This window comes from Danio rerio, chromosome 4 (assembly GCF_052040795.2).
Source record: "Danio rerio strain M-AB ecotype USA chromosome 4, GRCz13ab, whole genome shotgun sequence".
Lineage (NCBI taxonomy): Eukaryota > Metazoa > Chordata > Actinopteri > Cypriniformes > Danionidae > Danio > Danio rerio.
The window spans coordinates 1,180,724-1,204,175 of NC_141024.2; the positions used below are offsets into that span (position 1 = coordinate 1,180,724).

General features: G+C 37.7%; 1 protein-coding gene and 1 long non-coding RNA gene across 10 annotated transcripts in view; one reads left to right on the plus strand and one right to left on the minus strand.

Annotated features, from left to right (window-relative positions):
* The window catches only part of LOC148679883 (uncharacterized), a 759,583-nt gene that overhangs the window by 500,474 nt on the left and 235,657 nt on the right, over positions 1-23,452 (plus strand). The gene's annotated exons all lie outside the window — the stretch shown is intronic.
* sim1b (SIM bHLH transcription factor 1b) lies at positions 84-21,656 on the minus strand. Of its 9 annotated transcripts, none has more exons than XM_088649853.1 (11): positions 21,347-21,656; positions 16,864-16,946; positions 11,822-11,911; positions 11,628-11,732; positions 10,246-10,331; positions 9,964-10,163; positions 8,882-8,988; positions 7,144-7,291; positions 5,900-6,038; positions 4,470-4,692; positions 84-2,675 (listed from the first exon to the last, which is right to left on the minus strand). In XM_088649853.1, the coding sequence occupies exons 4-11, from the start codon at positions 11,677-11,679 to the stop codon at positions 2,302-2,304; spliced, it is 1,329 nt and encodes a 442-aa protein (XP_088505979.1). In that variant the 5' UTR covers positions 11,680-11,732; positions 11,822-11,911; positions 16,864-16,946; positions 21,347-21,656; the 3' UTR covers positions 84-2,301. The 9 variants fall into 9 exon arrangements, with proteins under 9 accessions (XP_088505979.1, XP_088505977.1, XP_088505975.1 ...); XM_088649851.1 differs by having other exon boundaries at positions 4,470-4,695; XM_088649849.1 differs by having other exon boundaries at positions 11,628-11,736.

The following is a 23,452-nucleotide window of genomic DNA, read 5'->3' on the forward strand; positions in this document are numbered from 1 at the left end:
ATGTCATATGTACATGTACATATATTTCAAAATGAATCAAAAATGATTTATATATGCATATGACATATAATAATATTCATTAAATGACAAATAGCCTGTTTCTGAGGTCCAGGCAACATTTCCAGATGTTGATGAATTGGCTATATATGTTAATACTTTACATTTAATTACAGCACTTTTCTTTTTACTTTAAGGACAGTAACATTTCATTTATAACTTTTAAAAGCACATTTTAATTTAAATGTTGACATTTTTAGTTTTTTCGTTTGTTAGTTTTTATCACATATAAGCACACTACATTGTTAATGTTCAGAATATGTTTAAATTAGCTCACATCATTGCATTTTGTTAATAATAGGAATTAATCTGCCACGGTTTTGAACTGTGCAGAGCTGTAGCTGCTGGGTTTACTGCGCTGCTGTATTTCAGTACTGCTCATTATGGGGGTACTCGGAGAGACCATTTCTTTCTGAGGTGGTGCTTGATGAAAAAAAGTTTGAGAACCACTGATCTAAAGGATTTGCATCAAAATAAATAATCAGAACCAGGGTGGAAATATCTTCATTGACAAGAAAATAACCATGCTAAATATCATATCTCCTGTCCTCTGTTGAGATATGATCTTCACAAAACATGAGAGCGGTGAAATAATCCTTCATTTACATTAAAGTAACTGCATCAGTTCTTCTCCAGCCGAAGCTTTATCTGCATCAACCCAGACACATCAGTAAAAACACCCTCCCTGTGTGTGCGTCTGCCACTCAGAACCAAGATCCTGCTATTAACTGCTGTGAATAGCTCAAGTCTTGCTATATGCTTGCTTTTGTGGTGTTGGTGGTTGCTAGGGTGTTGCTATGCAGGTATTTAAGTAAGTGTTCTGGGTTATTTCCTGTGTCTTGTTACTATGGAGGGGATGGTGGTTTCTAGGGTGTTGCTGCGCAGTTACTAACACGCACTGAATATCTCCCTGGGTCTTGTTGCTAGGGTGGTGTTGGTGGTTGCTAGGGTGTTCCTATGTAGTCACTAAAGTGTTCTGGGTTACTCCCTGGGTCTTGTTGCTAGGAGGGGTGTTGGTGGTTGTTAGGGTGTTGCTTTGCAGTTACCAAAGTGTTCGAGTTTACTCCCTGGGTTTTGTTGCTAGGATGCTGTTGGTAGTTGCTAGGGTGTGGCTATACAGATATTTAAGTGTTCTGGGATACTCCCTGGGTCTTGTTGCTAGGGGTGGTGTTGGTGGTTGATAGGGTGTTGCTACACAGTTCCTAAAATGTTCTGAACATCTCCCTGGGTCTTGTTACTAGGGTGGTATTGGTGGTTGCTAGGGTGTTCCTATGTGGTTTCATGTTTGGTAGTCATGAAAGTTTCCTGGGTTACTGCTTGGATGTTGCTCAATGGTTGTAGGATGTTGCTATGCAGTTATTTAAGTGTTCTGGGTTACTCCCTGGGTCTTGTTTCTAGGGTGTTGCTATGTAGCTACTAAAGTGTTCTGAATATATCTCTGGTTTTTGTTGCTAGGGTGGTGTTGGTGGCTGCTAGGGTGTTGCTATGCAGTTACCCAAGTATTCTGGTTTATTCCCTAGGTCTTGTTGCTAGGGTTGTTTCTAGGGTGTTGGTACGCAGTTATTAAAGTTTTCTGGGTATCTCCCTGGGTTTTGTTGCTAGGGTGGTGTCGATAGTTGGTTAGCACTGTTGCAGTATGTTCTGAGCAACTTCCTGTCTCATTGCTAGGGTGATATTGGTGGTTGCTAGGGTGTTGTTATGCATGTTCTTACTGTTTAGGCCATACTTTATGGCTGCTAGTGTGGTGATAGTGGTTGGTAGTCATAAAAGTTTCCCTGGTTACTGCTTGGATGTTAATAAATGGTTGCTAAGGTGTTGCTATGAAGTTATTTAAGCGTTCTGAGCAACTCCCTGTGTCTTGTTGCTAGGGTAGTATTGGTGGTTGCTAGTGTATTGCTATGCAGTTACTAAAATGTTCTCACTGTTAAGGCCAGTTAGGTAAGTTTACTGGGTTACTGATTGGATGTTTTAAAATGGTTGCTATGGTGTTGCGATGCATTTATTTAAGTGTTCTGAGTAACTCTCTGGGTCTTGTTGCTAAGGTGTTGCTATGTAGCTACTAAAAGGCTCTTGCAAACAAATGTTGGGATCTTCTGCTAATGAAATCATTGTGTCAGAACACATTACGCCTGGTCTCTGCCTCAATATTTTGATTAACTTCCTGCACACACAGAACATGAGTTTAGCGCTGCATGACGCCAGTGTTTTCAGATGTGTCTGGATGAAAGCGCGAGTGTTTCTCCGTCAGCTGCCGTTGGTGATGATGACAGACGTGCCGTTGTGTGCCGTTGTGCTGCTCTGGAAGTGTGTGTTGATGTCGTAGTGTGCAGAATACGCGCGCAGGCTGGGGTGTGTGTGTGTGGTCTCCAGCGCGGGCGGAGAGGCTGACAGCGGCTGGGACGGCCTGTCGGAGCCGGGGCTGCTGAGGGCCGACAGAGACGCGGGGCTGCCGTCCGGATCTCCATCTCTGTGGCGGGCGGAGGAGAACAGAGAGGAGGAGGAATAATCCCGCATGTGAGCCTCCTCCACCTTAATGAGCTCCGGCGCGGCTCTGATCAGACTCTGAGCACCGTCTGCAGACTGAGCTGAAGAAGAGCTCAGATCCTCATCCCACACCGCTGAGGAGACAGAAAACCAGAAAACATCATCACGTGTGACATTCACTGGCACTTTCTATCTTCTGACAGACGGCTGATGGTTCATCCATTCATTTTTCTTCAGCTTAGTCTCTGATTCATCAGGGGTTGCCACAGTGGAATGAACCGCCAACTATTCCAGCATATGTTTACCGCAACAGATGCCAGCAGAAAGCACGTACAGGGAAACCCTTATTCACACACACACTTATACACTACGGCCAGTTAAGTTCATCAATTCCCCTATAGCGCATGTGTTTGGACTGTGGGTGAAACCGGAGCACCCGGAGGAGATGCAGAGAGACACGGGGAGAACATGCAGACTCCGCACAGAAACGCCAACAGATAACTGATGGCTAATTTGTGTAAACTGGTGAACTAAATGGTTCTCTGCATAAAGTAATTGTCAAATTTATATTTAAACATGTTTTTCAGGTGAACAATTGATGCATTAACAGCTTTAATCGCAGTCAATTACTTAATGCACGCTCTAATCTGCAGATAACAGGCTGAAATTGTGTGCAAATTAATGTGAATGTATAAATATGAACACAAAACTTCTTAATTGTGCCTCAGCCAGTTTCAGCACGCACATATTTATGAAACAAACAAAACAAACAAACAAGAAAAAATTATTTATGCGTTTCAGCGTTTCAAGAGTTCACACTTAGATATTGCTTGATAATATTAGCAGGTTTGGCATGCTGTCCCAGGAGACAACCCTGAGCTCCCAGATAAATGAGCCTGATCGATAAGCATGTAAGGGGGTACGAGATCAGGTAGTTCTCAAGAGCTCCGCCTGGTAAAGGAGGAAAGCAGCAGATTTGAGCCAAGTTGTGCTGTTTTGGTGACTGTCGCTTTAAATTCAAATAAGATTGTGCTTATTTCAAAAGAGGGCGGAGCTACCAATGCCTGTGTGTCAGCCTAGCAGCAGATTCTAAACAGGACTATGGTGAATCCCTAAAACTCATTTATTTGGCTTATTCCCTTTATTCATCAGAGGTCGCCACAGGGGAATGAATCGTCAACTATTCCAGCATATGTTTTACACAGCGGATGCCCTTCTAGCTGCAACCCAGTACTGGGAAACACCCATAAACGCTCATTTACACACACACTCATACACTACGGCCAATTTAGTTCACGCCAACACAGGGAGAACATGCAAACTCCACACAGAAACACCAACGGACCCAGCCAGGACTCAAACCAGTGACCTTCTTGCTGTGAGGCCACAGTGCTAACCACTGAGCCACCCATAATCTAAAACTCCACATCTATAATCCTCTTAGTCTAGGCTGACATCATCTTCAGCAGCTCAAACACTCTAATGGCCAATGGACAGACGGCTGCTTCTCACTCAGGGCTGCTGTTTATGCTAATGAGGGAGAGACTGTTACTAGTGGGCGGGGCTTTCCCCCTCTGACGACACGTACAAAGGCAGAATGTCAATCAAAGTGTTTCTGCAGACTGTTTTCATCAAGTCTGACTATAACAAACAGAGTTAATTCATGTTTACCATTAGAGGCTGGAGATATTCACACACTGCTGACACACAACTGTGTTTAAACCCCTTATAAACTTGATTTTTGCATAATAGATCGTCTTTAATTCATGACTATTGTATATATTATTATCAGTTTATCAATATCGAGCAGCACTACAGTAGATTATCATAAGATTCTGTTTTAAACAGAACACCCTTCGCTCATCTGTGAATGCTGAGGAATCACTGCTGGTGTTTGTGTGTTTGTGTGTGTGTGTGTGTGTACTGACCGTGCGAGTGCTGGTTTGCGGCGCGTGCGTCCCACCAGCCGTCTCTGTTGAACAGAGGTGTGTGTGTTTGTGAACACGACTGCATCACGTCGCTCTGAGCGAGGCTGAAGCACACCGAATCGCTGCGGTCCAGACGCTGCGGGGAGGCGGAGTCTGTCAGAGGACTGTCCTCCCATTGGCTGTCGTGATCCGAGTCTGAGCGATCCGGCGGGAAGGAGGAAAACTGCTGAACACGGGACAGGAGGAACATCAGAAGAACAATACACTCACGAACAATGCTGAGGGTTAACGCTCTGAAGGAGATCAACGAGTTAACTAGCAAACTACAAACACACCTTTAATTTAAGTGTGAGTGTGTGTGTGTGTGTGTGTGTGTGAACTGTATTCTGATTAAACATGACTACTTGCTAAAGCTGAACTCAGTATCTCTCCCTCTCTCTCTCTGTGTGTGTGTCTGTGTGTTTGTGTGTATCTGTCAGTCTCTCTGTATGTGTAAGTTTCTGTATAGATGTGTGTGTGTGTGTGGGTGTGTGTCAGTCTTTGTATGTTTGTGTCTTAGTCTCTGGTTCTGTCAGTCTCTGTATGGATGTGAGCATGTGTGTGTCAGTCTCTATATGTTTGTGTGTGTGTCTTAGTTTCTGTGTGAGTAAGGCTCTGTATGGGTGTGTGTGTGTGTGTGTCAGTCTCTGTATGTCTTTCAGTCTGTCTGCGAGTGTGTTTCTCTCAAGCTCTCTGTGTGTGTGTGTGTGTGTCTGTTGTGTGTGTGTCTTTGTCTCCATGTGCATCTGTCAGTCTGTGTGTGTGTGTGTGTGTGTGTCTTAGCCTCTGTGTGTGTCTGTCAGTCTGTGAGTGTGTCAGTCTTTAGGCGTGTGTGTGTGTGTCAGACTGTATGTGTGTGTCCGTGTCTGTCAGCTTTGGTGTGTGTGTGTGTCAGTCAGTCTGTGTGTCTGTGCATGTGTGTCATTCTTTCCATGTGTGTGTGTGTGTGTGTGTGTTTGTGTGTGTGTGTGTGTGTGTGTGTCTGTCAGTCTCAGTGAGTGTGCAAGTCTGTGTGGGTGTCAGTATCTGTGTGTGTGTGTCTTAGTCTCTATGTGTCTGTCAGTCCGTGTGTCAGTCTCTAAGAGTGTGTGTGTCAGACTGTATGCGTGTGTGTGTGTGTGTGTGTGTCTGTCAGCCTTGGTGTGTGTGTGTGTGTCAGTCTCTAAGTGTGTTTATGTCAGACTGTATGTGTGTGTGCGTGTCTGTCAGCCTTGGTCTGTGTGTGTGTTTGTGTCAGTCAGTCTGTGTGTGTCATTCTTTCCATGTGTGTCAGTCTCTCTGTGTGTCTGTTAGTCAGTGTGTGTGCATGTATGTCGGTTTGTAGATGTTTCTATCACACTGTGTGTGTGTCCGTCAGTCTGTGTGTGTGTGTGTGTGTGTGTGTGTATTACCTGTGAGTAGTGAGAGAGCAGGATTTTACTCCTGCTGTTGGTCGTGTGTGTTTTATCGCTGTGGTTTGCGTAGGGAAAGGCTGGTTTTCTGGGATTCAGCTGATCCAGAGACAGAATCAGGCCCTTATACTCCGTGTCCCTGCAAACACACACACACACACATTACTGTAAACATACTGTATAAGAGAGAGGGTTATGACCGCTTCTCTTGCGAAACACTGATTTCACACCTGTGTTTGAGCGCTCGTGACCTCTGACCTCCTGAACTGCTGAACTCAGACAGACGGCAAACAGCCCTTACTCTGCTCTTATCAGCTGAGAACTGTACACTGTGTTTCTTTATCATTCCTGACAGCACTGAGAGCTTTTATCAGTCCACCTCAGTATGACTGCACATAATAATAGCTGACTTAAAGAGTTCAGCAAAAACATCAACACTGTAACACACACACACACACACACACAAATCTGCAGCTTTACATATTTTGTTATTCATATACTTTTAGAAGGTGATGCAGTGGCGCAGTAGGTAGTGCTGTCGCCTCACAGCAAGAAGGTTGCTGGTTCGAGTCCCGGTTGGCTCAGTTGGCGTTTCTGTGTGGAGTTTGCATGTTCTCCCTGCGTTCACGTGGGTTTCCTCCAGGTGCTCCGGTTTCCCCCACAGTCCAAAGACATGTGGTACAGGTGAATTGGGTAGGCTAAATTGTCCGTAGTGTGTGTGTGTGTGTGTGTGTGTGTGTGTGTGTGTGTGTGTGTGTGGATGTTTCCCAGTGATGGGTTGCGGCTGGAAGGGCATCCGTTGAGTGAAAATGTGCTGGATAAGATGCCGTTTCATTCTGCTGTGGCGACATCGTATTAATAAAGGGACTAAGCCGACAAGAAAATGAATGAATGAATACTTTTAATATACAGCATAAATACTTTTGGGCGGCATGATGGCTTATGTACTTTTGGACTGTGGCCACACAGCAAGAAGGTCACCGGTTTAAGTCCCGGCTGGACCAGTTGGTATTTCTGTGTGGAGTTTGCATGTTCTCCGCGTGTTTGCACGGAACTGATTATCTAAATTAGCTGTAGTGTATGAGAGTGTGTGTGTGTGTGTGTGTGAATGAGTGTGTTTGGGTGTTTCCCAGCACTAGGTTGTGGCTAGAAGGACATCGGCTGCATAGAATGTATGCTGTATTAGTTGGCTGTTCTAATAATTCTGTCACTTATGTATGTTTGTTAATTATTGTTTAACTCACGTGAGGACGTAGTTGACGCTGACGATGCAGTGCGGTCGAGACGAGCGGCTGTTGTGGACGATTGTGGCGTAGCTCTGCACCCAAACCCAGCCACCTCGCTTTGACAGGAAGCGGTAATACTTAGTGGTCACCTGACCTTTGACCAGCACTGAAAGCGAGCACACACACACACACACACACACACACACACACACACACACACACACACACACACACACACACACACACACACACACACACACACACACACACACATACATATCAAAATCAACATTTATCTAATGTCACTATAAATATGTCCTTTAATGCACATTTCTGTAATTCTATATTCATACATACTTTTTATAACTGTATACATTCATATCTTTATATATGCAGTTGAAGTCAAAATTATTCGCCCTCCTGTGAATTTCCTTTATCAAATATTTCCTAAATGGTGTTGAACAGATTCAGGAATTTTTCACAGTGTTTCCTCTAATATTTGTTCTTCTGGAGAAAGTCTTATTGATTTTATTTCGGCTCTAACAAAAGAAGTTTTTAATTGTTTTAAACACATTTTAAAGTCAATATTGTTACCCCTTTAAGCAATATTAGTGTTGGATTGTCTCCAGAACAAACCACTGTTATACAACGACTTGCCTAATTACCCTAACTTTACCCTAATTAACACAGTTAAGGCTTTACATGTCACTTTAACCTGAATGCAAGCAAAATAATCTGCCAGTGGGGTCAGCAAAATAAGCTTATGTCAAAAGGAAAAACTAGATTATTTTGCTTGTTTTTAAGGAAAAATTCACTTAATTTTGGCATGTTATTTCTGAAAACAAGACAATATGTTTTGCTTGTCTAGAAAATTCTTCTTGATTTAAGATTTTTTTAGATATTTGGACTGGAAACAAGACAAAAAAATGAAAGTAAGAAAAGCTTTTTTTGCAGTGTAGTCTTAAATTAAATAAGGCAAAAAAATAAACAAACAATAAATAAATAAATAAATAAATAAATATATAAATATATATATATATATATATATATATATATATATATATATATATATATATATATATATACACACACACACACACACACACACACACACACACACACACGATAAACAAAAATAAATAAAATTACGTAATACTTCCATATACACCACCCATTTTTCATCCACAGTTGAAGTCAGAATTATTCGCCCCCCTGTTTATTTTTTCCCCAATTTCTGTTTAACAGAGAGCAGATTTCTTTAACACATTTCTAATCATAATAGTTAATAACTCATCTCTAATAACTGATTTATTTTCTCTTTTTCATGATGACTGCACATAATATTAGACTAGATATTCTGCAAGACACTTCTATACAGTTTAAAGTGACTTTTAAAGGCTTAACTAGGTTAATTAGGGTAACTAGGCAGGTCAGGGTAATTAGGCAAGTTATTGTATAGCGATGGTTTGTTCTGTAGACTATTGAAAAAATATAAAGCTTAAAGGGGCTAATAATATTGACCTTAAAAAGTTTTTTAAAAAATTAAAAACTGCTTTTATTCTAGCCCAAATAAAAGAAAAAAGACTTTCACCAGAAGAAAAAATATTAGAGGAAATACTGTGAAACTTTCCCTGCTCTGTTAAACATCATTTGGGAAATATTTTAAAAATAATTAACATTTCAAAGGGGGGCTAATAATTCTGACTTCAGCTGTAAATCTTGCTTTCTCTATGCTGTGAGGTTTAGCGGGACTCACAGAGGTGATGAGCGCAGCGCAGGTGAAAACTGTCACAGCAGTGCACGTGATGATACAGGGTCTTCTCAATCAGGTCCTGTGGCTCATACCCGGTCAGATCTGACACCCTTATAGGAAAAAAAATACATAAAAATTAAAGCCATATAATAAACCAAATAAAATGAAAACAGGTGACAGATAACTTATAAGAACTAGTTTATTTTTGTAGCTCGTTTTCAGTACACCATACAGCAGCTTTTAGACATTGTTTAGAAATGACAAGGCAGCTTCCCATAATAGAAAGTCAAAGGAGAAGATTGCATTGGCCTCCCAGTGTGGGTGTGGCCTAAATGTGATTTGGGTGTTATTTAAATGTGCTGTGGGTGTGGCCTAAATGTGTTGTGTAGGTGTGGTTTGAATGTGATGTGTGGGCATGGCCTACATGTGAAATGGGCGTGGTCTATATATGTTGTGTGGGTGTGACCTAAATTTGTTGTGTCACTGTGGTTTAAATGCACTGTGTGTGGTCTAAATATGTTGTTTAGGTATGGCCTAAATGCTCTGTTAAAATGTGACCTAAATATGCTGTGTGGGCGTGGCCTAGATGTGTTGTGTGGCCTAGATGTGCTGTGGGTGTGGCCTAAATGATTGGCGTGAGCCTAAATCCTCAGTGTGGGTGTGGTGTAAATGCTTGGCGTGTTCTAAATGCTCAGTTAGGGTGTGGCCTAAAGGCTCAGTGTGGGTGTGGTCTAAATGCTCAGAGTGGGTGTGGTTTAAATCAGGGGTCACCAATCTTGGTCCTGGAGGGCCGGTGTCCCTGCAGGGTTTAACTCCAGCTTGCCTCAACACACCTGCCTGGATGTTTCAAGTATACCTAGTAAGACCTTGATTAGCTTGTTCAGGTGTGTTTGATTAGGGTAGGGGCTAAAATCTGCAGGAAACCGGACCTCCAGGAACAAGTTTGGTGACCACTGGTGTAAATGCTCTATGTGGGTGTGGCCCAAACGCTCTGTCTGGGTGTGGCCAAAATGCTCAGTGTGGATGTGGCCCAAGTGCTCTGTGTAGGTGTGGCCTAAATGAAGTGTGTATGTTCTGTGGTTCACCGTGAGTCCAGGAAGATGAGCTTCATGTCCAGACTGGCTCGAAACATGAACATGTTGCTGTGTAGTTTGATCTCTGTGACGGCGCTCGGTGGGAGTGTGTGTCCGACGGCCACCAGACCCACGTTCTGATAGCAGCCATCGAACGGAGACGCATCCAGACTGAACTGGCGGATCTTCAGGTACCCGCTGCAGTGGATCACCTGCAGGTCAGAGGTCAGCATTACTGTCATTCACTGATAATCATCACACATACACAGTAAGAGCTGCTGATCTGAGCTTCACCTTATATCCTCCACTCGTCAGTCCGGCGTTTCGCTTCGCCAAAACACACTTCATCCTCAGGAAAAACGATCGCTCCACCTCGTACTCTGAAATATACCAAAATAAGGGCTTATACACAATAAAAAAAACTTTCTGCATAAAAGATTTCACTTTTATTTTATTAAATCTTTGAGGGGAAATATTTATATGACTTTTTTATATTGTGATTTAATCCCATTTTTCAATTTTTTTGTCTTAATTAACTGAATTAGTTTTTATATTTTATTTATTTGTTATTCAAGAATATATTATATAATACACATATATTAAAACACAATTTCCTTTATCTGATTTTATATTATTTAATAATATTTAATTAACAAAATTTGCAGGTTCTCAGTCAATTTAGTGCATTTGTTTTTATATTTTGATTTGTTTTATATATTTTTAACATTAAATCTTTATATAAAAATATTTATATCACATGTATATTAAAATACAATTTTATAAAATTATAAAAATTATAAAATTATATTTTGGTTTCATTTTAAAATATATATAATATGTAAAACTACAAAATTAAGCTAAATGCATTAAAATAAATACATTTATTCAATTAATTAATTAATTAATTAATAAAGATAATAATAATAATAATAATAATAATAATAATAATACTTTTTTACATTTATTTAATCTATTTATTTACATGTTTTTAAGAATTTAATTTCTTTACATTTCATTTCATAATTTAATTTAATGTCATTTATCTTCATGACATTTGTGAGATTTATTAGCAGTCTCTAAAGTGGAAATTAGGGTATTACAGTGTAAATGCATTAGAATATTGTGATACTACTCACTGGCCATACTTTTGTCATGTACACACATGATTAAGCCTATATTTAGTAAATATATAGGGATTACTCTAAACGCCATATGCATGTAAATATGCTGATTTACATAAAGTAAATAGTTTAATTGTAATGTGTATTAGCAATCTCTCAGGTAAAATTGAAATATTACAGCATATGCAATAGAATATTGTGTTATTCATCACATATTGGCTATTCTTTATCATATGACTAAGTTCATATTTAGTGTTTTAAGCATTATAAATGTTTAGGGATTACTCTAAAAGCGATGTGCATGCAAATATGCTGATTTACATAAGGTAAATTGTCTAATTGTGATATGCATTAGCAATCTCTAAAGCGAAAATTAAAATATTACAATAAATGCATTAGAATATTGTGATATGCATCATAATATGGGCATTTTTTTGTCATGTACACACATGATTAAGATGATATTTAGTCTTTTAGGCATCATAAATGTTCGAGGATTACTCTGAAAGCGATGTGCATGCAAACAAATATGCTGTTTTCTATAAAGTGACTCACCCTGGACGAAGTGTGAATGATATGAAGGTTGTGGAGTCAGCACCGCCGCCATCTCGTCATGATCCGCCGGATGAACGTATTCATAAATACTGTTTCCGGTCAATTCTACCTGTGTGAAAGGACGTCTGTAAATCTCCCGGCGCAGATTGAACATGTACAGAACAGTGTAGACATGAACACCGCATGTTCTTCACCTGTGAAAGGCCCAGATGAACCGACGCCGTCTCAGAGATGTACATGATCTTCCCATCCGCAGCCACTACAAATATAAACCCGTCTAAAGTCTGTGGATCGAGGACAATATCAGACAGGTCACCACAGAAACACATCAACTCACAATCTGCAGAGAAACACTGAGAAATAGTTAGAGTCATTGCAGATTTGTGGATACATTTGAAGCATTTCATTTTCACTTAATTTAAATGATCTACAACACATGCGAAATTAAGCTGCAGAATATTCATTTATTCACTCTCCTTCAGATTAGTCCCTTATTTATTACTGGTCGCCACAGCGGAATGAACCGCCAACTATTCCAGCATATGTTTTACGCAGCGGATGCCCTTCCAGACACTGGTAAACACCCATACACACTCATTCACTCTTATACACTACGGCCAATTTAGTTGATCAATTCCCCTATAGCGCATGTGTTTGGACTGTGGGAGAAACCAGAACATCCGGAGGAAATCCACACCAACACGGGAAGAACATGCAAACTCCACACAGAAATGCCAACTGGCTAAGTCGGGACTCAAACCAGTGACCTTCTTGCTGTGAGGCCACAGTGCTAACCACTGCGCCACCCGCTACAGTAAATTAAACCCAATATTAATCCAAAATAATGCAAAATGCATAATATCAACAGGAAACATTTGGTTACGTTCCTAATTATTGTTTACCTTAAACTTATTAATTTGTTATTGTTAAACTTTTTAAACCAGTAACAGAGTGGACATTTTCCACAATGTGATCAAGCACAAGATGCTAACTTCAAACCAGACTCCACATGGCGAGTCTAAAGTACTATTAAATGCATTTTCATCATAATATTGCATTTAAAAAGTGAATTGACTGAAATATTACCAATCAATCAATCAATCAATCAATCAATCAATGGCCTTTATTAGTCACATACTCCTCCATGTAGTCAAATACACTGTTATGTAGTGAAATTGGACCCCCCCGACCATATACAAACATCACATTTCAGGGTGAGGCGGGTCAACAGGAGGTAGCATTTACAAAAGGAAGTAACAGTAACAGAGTCTACACATAATTAATCTACTATCCTAAATCCTTTGCACAAATTAATGAGAACAATAACAATGCCTTAATGCAGGGGTGTCCAAACTCGGTCCTGGAGGGCTGGTGTCCTGCAGATTTTAGCTCCAACTTGCTTCAACAAACCTGCAAGGATGTTTCTAGAAAGCCTAGCAAGAGCTTGATTAGCTAGGCCAGCGGTGTCTGATTGGGGTTGGAACTAAACTTTGCAGGACACCAGCCCTCCACGACCGAGTCTGGACATCCCTGCCTTAATGCCTTTCAGAGTTTCCCGCCACAAGAAGTGACATCACTTGAAGCATGACACATGCTTTTTCTGTCAGTGTGTTTTTTTTTATCACTGATGTATCAGAGTTGACCAGAATGAAGAGAGACACACAATCTGTACTATAACCAGGGGCGCTGTTAGGGGTGGGCATACAATTAGGGGGGCCCCAGAGACATTTTCAAGGGCCCATACACAACCCCAATTGGGCATATCCTGCCTTGTCACTAAAGTTTAATTTGGCTGAGACTGTCAATTGCGTGCAAACGGGGAGCTTTCACACCCAGACATTTGTTTTGGAACCTGTCTTGTTTGCCCAGTGCTTCATTTGGTATATGTGAATCCTGCAACCACGCTCAGATCTGTGCTAAAACAATCAGTCTGACATCGATCGTAATGAGAAAGCAAAGCGATCCAATGAACTAACGAAGCAGGCTATATCACAGTGTATTATTGCTGTGTTATAGCCACACATATATGTCTATAAAGAGAGAATTATGAGTAGGGTGGGAGGTCATTCCTACCAGCAAACGTGCGTCTCATGTCTAATACGAAAGTGAAAGCATGCTGAAATATTAGCGAGAGCTGTTTATCCGTTATACAGTTGACAGAAATTACCATCTGATCATTTTCTTATAATCTTGTAATATTTTACATTTACATTTAGTCATTTAGCAGACGCCTTTATCCAAAGCGACTTACAAATGAGGACAAGGAAGCAATTTACACAACTATAAGAGCAACAATGAAGAAGTGCTATAGGCAAGTTTCAGGTATGTAAAGTGTAAGAGGCAAAACATTAGTCATTTATTTATTTATTTATTTGTGTGTGTTAGGCCTGTTGTTTTGGTCCTTTCTGCACTGACAGCTCCAAAGAAAGATCAACATTGATCTGCTTCATGATGCGACTGGAGTCTCAGTTCATCCGTTTTTTCTCTGTAATTTAATTCTAACATTTATTTACATCAGTGCTGTATTTTTATAATTTTCAGTTGTATTTAAAGAACAGTTATGCTACGGTTATGTTTGGCTTTTGACACATTATTTAAAATGTGGCAAAGAAATTGTTATTAACCACTTTTTTTGGTGGGGCAAGTGAAAATGTTGGCAAGGCCAAAAGTAAAAGTCGGAACCACTGGCCTGAAAAAATCCTTACCAGTGAACCATGACGTATGATCCAGGAGCCGGACACAGTCAGAAACAGGTATAGTGGGTGACTTTAAAGTTCAAGACAAAATGTCTCTAAATACATCTAGAACAGGGGTGCCCAAATTCAGTCCTGAAGGGCCGGTGACCTGCATAGTTTAGCTCCAACTTCCTTCAACACACCTGCCTGAAAGTTTTTGTACAGCTAGAAAGAGCTTGATTAGCTGCTTCAGGTGTGTTTAATTGGGGTTGGAACTAAAACGTGCAGGACACCGGCCCTCCAGGACCAAGTTTGGGCACCCCTGATCTAGAAGATGCTGAATGCTCCCATCACACACAGCTAAGTTCAGATTTATTCACACTCCTGTTAAATTTAATGTTATTTATATTTTCCCCCCAATTTCTGTTTAACAGAGAATTTTGTTTTATTCAAAGCATTTCTAATCACAACAGTGTTATTAACTCATTTCTAATAACTGATTTCTTTAATATTTGCCATGATGACAGCACATATTAGACTAGATATTCTTCAAGAGACTTCTATACAGCTTAAAGTGACATTTAAAGGCTTCACTAGGGTAGTTAGGGTAAGTAGGCAAGTCATTGTATGACAGTGGTTTGTTCTGGAGACAATGCAAAACAAATATTGTTTAAGTAATAATATTGGCCTTAAAATGGGTTTAAAACAATTAGAAACTGCTTTTATTCTAGTAAATAAAACAAATCAGACTTTCTCCAGAAGAAAAAATATATGGGGGAATACTGTGAACAATTCCTGAATCTGTTCAACATCATTTGGGAAATATTTGACAAAGAAAATAATAATTAACAAGAGGGCTAGCAATTTAATAAGTTCATACTTAGTCTTTTAAGTTTTACCATTGTTTGGGGATTACTCTGTGTGTGACGTGTATGCAAATAAACATGTTGTATTATAAAAAGTAAATTGTGTAATTGTGACATTTATTAGTAATCTCTCAGTTAACCCTGAAATATAACAGTATATGCATTAGAATATTATGACAGGACTCACAAATTGGTAATTGTTTTGTCATTTACCAACATGATTAAGTTAATTTTTAGTCTTTTAAGTATTAAAATGTACAGTGATTACTCTAAAAGTGATGTGCATTTAATATGCTGTGAAATGTTGTCAAATTGAGATATTTATTAGCAATCTCTAAAGTTAAATTTACAATATTTGCATTATAATATTGAATTATTCATCACAATTTTGGCCATTTGTTATCATATGACTAAGTTTATATTTAGACGTTTATGGATTATAAATGTACAGGGATTACTTTGAAGGTGGTGTGCACGTAAATAAATATGTTGTTTTATAAAATTAAATGATCTTTGTTATGATGACAGCACATAATATTTGACTAGATATTCTTCAAGACACTAGTATTCAGCTTAAAGTGACATGTAAAGGCTTCACTAGGGTAATTAGGGTAAAGTTAGGGTAATTAGGCAAGTCATTGTATAACAGTGGTTTGTTCTGGAGACAATCTAAAACAAATATTGTTTAAGGGGGCTAACAATATTGACCTTAAAATGTGTTTAAAACAATTAGAAACTGCTTTTATTCTAGCTGAAATAAAACAAATCAGACTTTCTCCAGAAGAACAAATATTAGAGGACATACTGTGAACAATTCCTGAATCTGTTCAACATCATTTGGGAAATAATAGAAAATAAAAATAATTATAAAAAATAAACATTATTCACCCACCTCAGGAGGAACTATGCTATTTCATAGCAGTTTTATAATGTATTTATATGTACATTCCCACCCCTGGCAAATTTTAACTTTTTGTTAAGTGTAAATAAAAGCAGAGAAATATATATTTTTCCCACAATGATGCCTCTTGTGCATGGTCTTATTATTTTTTGACAGAAGCCTGTATCATTTCCGGTCAAAAAACAAACAAACTAGCTGGTTGAGTAAAAGAAGTATAACTATTCAAAGAGAATACTATAATACAGTATAAAACACTACAATATAATAGATTTGACTATAGTGGGGTTCAAATACACTATAGTGTTTGCCATAAAATTTAGTATTTTTGCATGTGAGTTTTGCTAAAAAACAATGTTATTTGATTACAATAAAAAATACAATGTTAATACTCCTGTTTTGCACAAAGAAACAGTACATATAATTTATAAATGACTTGTATTATTATTAGAAAATGAAAATAATTTGCAGGAGGGTGAATAATTTGACCTGTATTTGCTAGTTTTATAATGTATTATTTACACATACATTCACACCCCTGGCAAATTCTGACTTTTAGTTAAGTGCAAATAAAAGCTGAGAAATCTGTATATTTTCCACAGTTATGCTATAAAAAAGCAAACTCGCTAGCTGAATATAAGAACTTTAAGTCAGAATTTGCTAGGGGCATCCATAATTTCAGGCTTGACTGTAAATGAAACCTTATTTCCTGCTATACACAGTACATGTTAAAGAAGCCAATGGCAAAGATAGTAATAAAGTCTTCATATTACCTGGAGCATCTTGCTGATTATTACCTGGAGTAAATGAGATCCGAGCTCATGGGATGGGTTTTCTCCAGATCTGGTTCGCCCCGCTTGACCCCACACCTCTCCCAAACCTAAAAATACCAAACACAGACACACACACACAGATCAATAGGCATTAATCAGCATTTTTGTGCATGTTTATTTAAATCATATGCAAATTACATTCATCAGTGTAATGAGTCAGGTGGCAACAGAGGAGAGGATCCAAATGGAGTTAATTAAGAAGGACGTACAAGCAGTAAGTTCAGTCAGGGACATAGAGGAGCAGATTGACAGGAGCAGGTAAGGAGTGGATTGTGTAGCAGGCGAAAAGGCGGCAAAACAACAAAAACGGTAAACAAATCCAGGGTTAAATAACATGGAAGGCAAGACAATGAAAACAATTAAAAATACACTCTTACAGATAGCAAGACTCAGCAAAGAAGTGTGTGTGTATGGTGTGTTTATACTGCCGGTAATCACTTGACGAGCTTCAGCTGTGTGTGTGTAATCAGGGATCACCTGGAACTGGTGGGTGTGTGTGTGTGTGTGTGTGTGTGAAGTACATTATGGGATATGTTGTTCAGTTCAGACACAGGTGTCTAGTTGGGTGAATGATAGTGTTTTTCATTACTATGGATTCCATGTAGATCATAGCAATTAGGTATATGTACTTTCACATGCATCTTTTGTCAAATAATAGTAATAATTAATAAACAATAATCATCACTAAAATAATTTTGTGTTTTTTTTATTCAAGGTTTTATACAGAGCAAACAAAACACAAAAACAAAATACACAATACGGGGCGTGGCCTCCGTGAATTACGTCAGCCGACGTCACTCCAGTAAAACAATTTAGTGAAACGTCGATACTGTCAGGGGCATTTGTAGGATCTGTATATATTTTTCTTTTACTTATTTTTAGTTAATATTATTTATTATTATTACTGTCCCTGTTATTTGTCATTAATTGTTACTGGTGTTATTCTGAAATTCTGTTGTTATGTGATGTTAAATGTGTAGTTTATATTGCATAAAACATTTTGGTGCTGGCATTATACGAACACTACTTTTGTCCGCTTTAAAAATATTGCCTTATTTTTATTATTATTATTATGAACAAGTCCATCTTTATTGCGAATTAATATCTTTATATGATAACAGGCCCACTTTCTGTCAATGTACAAAAACAGACACTTCTCTGCACATTTTGTTGCCTGTCTTCCCAAAACCCTTTAAACTACATGTAGCCTGTATTTATATAGCCTAATATTTTCAACATTCAGATTTTGCTGATCGATCCAGGATATTACTGTGTGTGTGTGCGCGCGCGCGCGTGCGTGCGCCTGTGTGAGAGAGTCATCATATCGATGTTGTGAGTGAATCTATAAGCTCGTGAACAAACAGTGTCGTCGGTAAAACAAATCACGGAAATCCGCTGCAAACACGCGTGGATCTGCGTGACTCGCATCCTAATGCTGACACACACACACACACACACACACACACACACACACACACACTTTGCACACTAGAGACATTCAGGAGGAGGAGGACATCGATAATAAAGCATTATTGATCTCCAGATCAGCACAAAAAAAGGAGATGTCAAGAAATAATACCTTACATCTTATTAGAGCAATATGTATAATAAATATTTCATTAAACATGTAGTTTTTCTTCATCCATCGATAAATATATAACACACACACACACACACACGAACTCTGGCCTGGTTTCTGAATAGCTCCATTAGTGTAACTGTTTGCATATTGTGGTGATTTTCTTAATATGTTGGCTATTAAAGAGCAAATGTAAACCATTATTTGGTTTGGCTTTAAAATTTAGCTGCATACTAGGCTATTATTGGCTATAATGGTATGGATTAATCGATAAAAAAATCCAAATAATAACAATACATTATTATGATAGCCAACATTACGCCTGGTATTTCAATATTAGGCCGTATAATAATGATAATAGTAATAATAGTAATAATTAAATAATAATAATAATAATAATAATAATAATTATTATTATTATTATTATTATTATTATTATTATTATAAAAATAATAAAAATAACTTTGTAGGCTACATGCTACATTTTGGTAACGTATAAGTGAATCTTTACTCTTTCTAATATTTGCATAAGCTATTTAAAGTCGGCAAATTAAAATAAACAGCCCGATACGTAAAAATGCTATAACTTTGTATATTAAAAGTATGCAGAATAACTATAAGACGTGCTTTTCAATTAATGCATAGATCTAATGGTTGTTGTGAATGAATTCCTAATATTGTGTGTGTGTGTGTGTGTGTGTGTGTGTGTGTGTGTGTGTGTGTGTGATCAAACATTTATTCTGCCCAGTTTGTGTAAGTGTAAACAGCATTACGGTGTGACTGAAAATAAAAATCTTTAATTGCAGTTTTTCACGTTACTTTTCTTGGCTTCGCTGTACCTATAATTAATTAAAATGCTAAATTGATGAAAATCATGTCTTTCTGTTCAAACCCGCGCAAAAGAAGAAAAATCCGCTCGAGCATTAATTATAATTCACGGGTCCTCAGTGCCTCGTGCTCGCGGTGTCCAGACTGCACGCGCGGCCGGTAATGAGCGCGGCGGGTGCACAGTCACGCGCATGACCGGGAGAGAGCGACCCTCACAGCAACTCGATCCTCTCAAAAACACACTTTCACCAGCTACAGAAAACCACTGAGCCCTTTGTCTGTCTGTCTATCTATCTATCTATCTATCTATCTATCTATCTATCTATCTATCTATCTATCTATCTATCTATCTATCTATCTATCTATCTATCTATCTATCTATCTATCTATCTATCTATCTATCTATCTATCTATCTATCTATCTATCTTCTAACTTGCTTTATTGGCATGGCACGTTACATTGCCAAAGCAAGTGTGAGGTTTACATTAAACAGAACATTATAGGTTAGAAAATTAATTACATAAATAAAAATAACAGTAGGCATATTTAGCAATCAACAATTTAGGATGAAACAATAATAAACAATATTTTTCACAATCAACAATTTTATGATAGATTTTAAATAGTATTTAATATAAATGCATCCATCCATCCATCCATCTATCTATCTATCTATCTATCTATCTATCTATCTATCTATCTATCTATCTATCTATCTATCTATCTATCTATCTATCTATCTATCTATCTATCTATCTATCTATCTATCTATCTATCTATTTCAACGTAATTAATAAGCATTAATATTGTATATAGCATATTTTAAAATTATTCAGTTTAATTGGTATGAAGTCTTAGAAGGAAACTAGATGCAACTTCCACATCACGTTCAGTGTTTTAGGTCGGTTATTTATTCATTATGCACGTTTTATATGTATTATATTTATTCTGCAGCTGATTTTTTCTATGACGCATGATCTGATCACTTCGGTAACCTAATAAATAGGGTAAATGTTATAAATGCTAAATATGCCACCTTGAGTTTACCTGTTAAATTTTGACCCTGATGTGACGGCCTTATCGAAAAAAAAAAAAAGAGTTATAAAAATGTACAAACAACAATCATTATCGTACTTTACAACTGTGAATGAAAGAGACTTCGAAACAGCCACTATGCATGCAAAATATAAGAATTATACGCAATAAAAATAAGAGATGATAAATAAATTGTTTTCAGTTACGACAATAAAACAAACAGCATTTCGAAGCATAACGAGGAGATTTTGTAAACAAAACAACTAAACAAATTATATGCACAGAGCTCTCACAAGTTTAGCCTAAAAAATAAGGTAAGCCCATATCTCTAAACTCAAGACAGCCTAAAACTGACTTGGCCTTTTATTAAAATCATTGGATGTATTACATTTTTAAGTTAAGTGTTTGCAAACAATTTTTAGGCTTCGAAATACTGAATTTAAAGCTAAACATTACTCCATTTAATTTGTTTGTTGATTTAATTGTTTTATCAGTTGTTTGCAACCTCTACCTTAAAAATGTATTACATGCAATGAAACATTTTACCAGTAATTATTATCCTATCTTATTATTCTTTATTAACCTGTATTACTTACTAATGTTATTATCATTAAGAGCGAATGCGCGCATGCTAAACTAATCAGCATCCTCTTTAATTAGTGCATGAGTGTTAATGAAGATATAGCCTACAGTTAAAATTATTCGCCCTCCGGTGAATTATTCATTTTCTTTCTCAAATATTTCCCAAATGTCGTTTAACAAAGCAGGGAATGTTTCACAGTATTTCCTACAACATTGCAAATGTCTTATCTATTTTGTTTCGGCTAGAATAAAAGCAGTTTTTAGCCCTTATATCATTTTAAGGTCAATAGCTATCTGTTTTATGATTGTCTACAGAACTGTTATACACTGACTTGACTCACCTAATTAATTATTGCAAGAGCTAAACTGATCGGGACCCTCTTTAATTAGTGCATGAGTGTTAATGAAGGTATATATCTGACCTTGCGGGAACACCAGTCTCATCTTCAGGTAGCTGCTGGTCAGTCTGATGATGGACGCTTTGTCCAGTTGAGACGTGATGGCGGACGGCAAAGGCAACATTTTGGCGAGCTCGTAAAACTCGCTGTTCTCCTTCTCCCGCCGCGTCCTCGCCGCAGTCTTTGATTTCTCCTTCATCGTGCCGTTAATCGCGTTAAAATCCCGTCAGAGTGCCGGTAAATCCGCCGGGAGGCACGCGCACAGGTGTGGAGGAGTCGCGGGGACGCACATCTGATCAGACCCGCGCGCAGCCGCTGCCAATCACAGCACTGCAAAACTCGCACATGCACTGGCGCCTCTGATGATCCTGCTGACAAATCACACACACGCACACGCGCACACACGTTAAAAAGTGTTGAGCCTCCAAAACTAGCCTAACACGTATAGACATTTATTTATATTTTTATGTTGCAGTGAGCTTCGTAGAATATATCCTGTATATTTTTTCTCATATCAACGAAACAATGAGAGTATAAATCAATCAATAAATAATGTAAAGAATACTCACATTTTTTCTTTAGTGTCTCGTCATTCTCAGTTTAGCCAATAAACAAATAGGTAAATAAATTATTTAATTAATTAAAATACTGCTTAAATTTTCTTTAGTATGCCCAATTATTCTTAGTTCAGCCATAATAATAAATACGTAAATAAATAAATAAACAAACAAATAAATAAATAAAAACTAATCACTCACATTTTCTAAAATATTTTATTATTCTTAGTAAACATTAAATAAATAAATAAATAAATAAATAGATGTAAATACTGCTTACATTTAAGTTGGCCCATCTCATTGTTCTCAGTTCGGCCATAATAAATAAATAAATTAATTAATTAATTACTAATTTACTTTAGTATTTCATTATTTGCAGTTAAGCCACATTAAATAAATAATTGTATAGAATAGCCTAGTCACATTTAGTAAATGAATGAATGAATAAATAAATAAATAAATAAATAAATAAATGCATCGACTACTCACCTTTTCTTTATTTCATTATTCAGTTCGGTCATGTTCAATTCTATTCCATTTTACAATCACTCTGTCAAGTGTGTGTATGTATGTGTGTACCTATGTGTGTGTGTGTGTGTGTGTGTTTGTGTGTGTGTGCGTAGAACGATCGGCTCTTGCTGTCACGTACGCTCATTGGTCAGAGAGTTTGGTGGAAAAATCGGGGCTCATTGGGAGGATTTGAGCTGAATTCTCCCTCTCCCTCTGTGTGTGTGTGTGTGTGTGTGTGTGTGTGCGTGTGTGTGCGCGCGTGTGTGTGCGCGCGTGTGTGTGTGTGTGTGTGTGTGTGTGTGTAAGGACACAGGTACGCGCAAAGGGAACTCATGAACTTCCTAATAAAAAAAAGGTAATTTTATTATTATTATTTTTTACAAATTAAATAATAAAGAACAAAATTAAGTCAAACACTAGTTTAACTCGATTACACTTTTTACGGAGTGCATGTTTTTGTTGTAGAAGGCTTTTTACTGTTTAAATGTTTAAAGTGTAATTAACAACACATCAGTGATCGGGCAGTTTTAACACAACGCTGGATCAAATGTTAAAATGTAAATAGATATCAAAATTTGAGTTTGTCCATATATGACCCAACGTTTGGTTAATACAGCCCAGCATTTAAGTGTGTGCTTATTTAGAGTTATTAGTGCAAGATTCACTGTTCATTGTCCATAAACAACACTATTAATAAAATAGGCATGCATCTGATATTTCAAATACATTTAATTTATACTGCACATCTCGTATATAAATGCTGGGAATTTTATGTTTGATTTTTTTCCCAATCAAATCTGAGCTAAGCCTTTTTAATGGATGGGCTTAATCATACTTCACGTTGGGTTAAAACAAAACAACATTTTTTAAGAGTGCATCACTTCACAAATCACCGAACAAATAATTAAAATTTATTTTAATTAAGCGTCTATAAAATTCACTTATTGTATTATGTATGTATAATATTGGATCGTTTAGACATTTTTATAACGCGTTCATAAAAATCAGCCCTAAAGATGTATATTATCATAAAAAAGAAACTTATATAAACTAAGAAGAGAAG

Excerpts from the sequence above, each read along its gene's own strand:
- sim1b (NM_001159585.1), bottom strand. The coding sequence starts at position 21,521 with ATGAAGGAGAAATCAAAGACTGCGGCGAGGACGCGGCGGGAGAAGGAG. Across the intron at positions 7,292-8,881 it reads GCGCTGCGCTCATCACCTCT|TGCTGGTCAAAGGTCAGGTG; the intron begins GTGAGTCCCGCT and ends GCTCGCTTTCAG. Across the intron at positions 2,676-4,469 it reads CGCAAACCAGCACTCGCACG|CGGTGTGGGATGAGGATCTG; the intron begins GTCAGTACACAC and ends CTGTCTCCTCAG.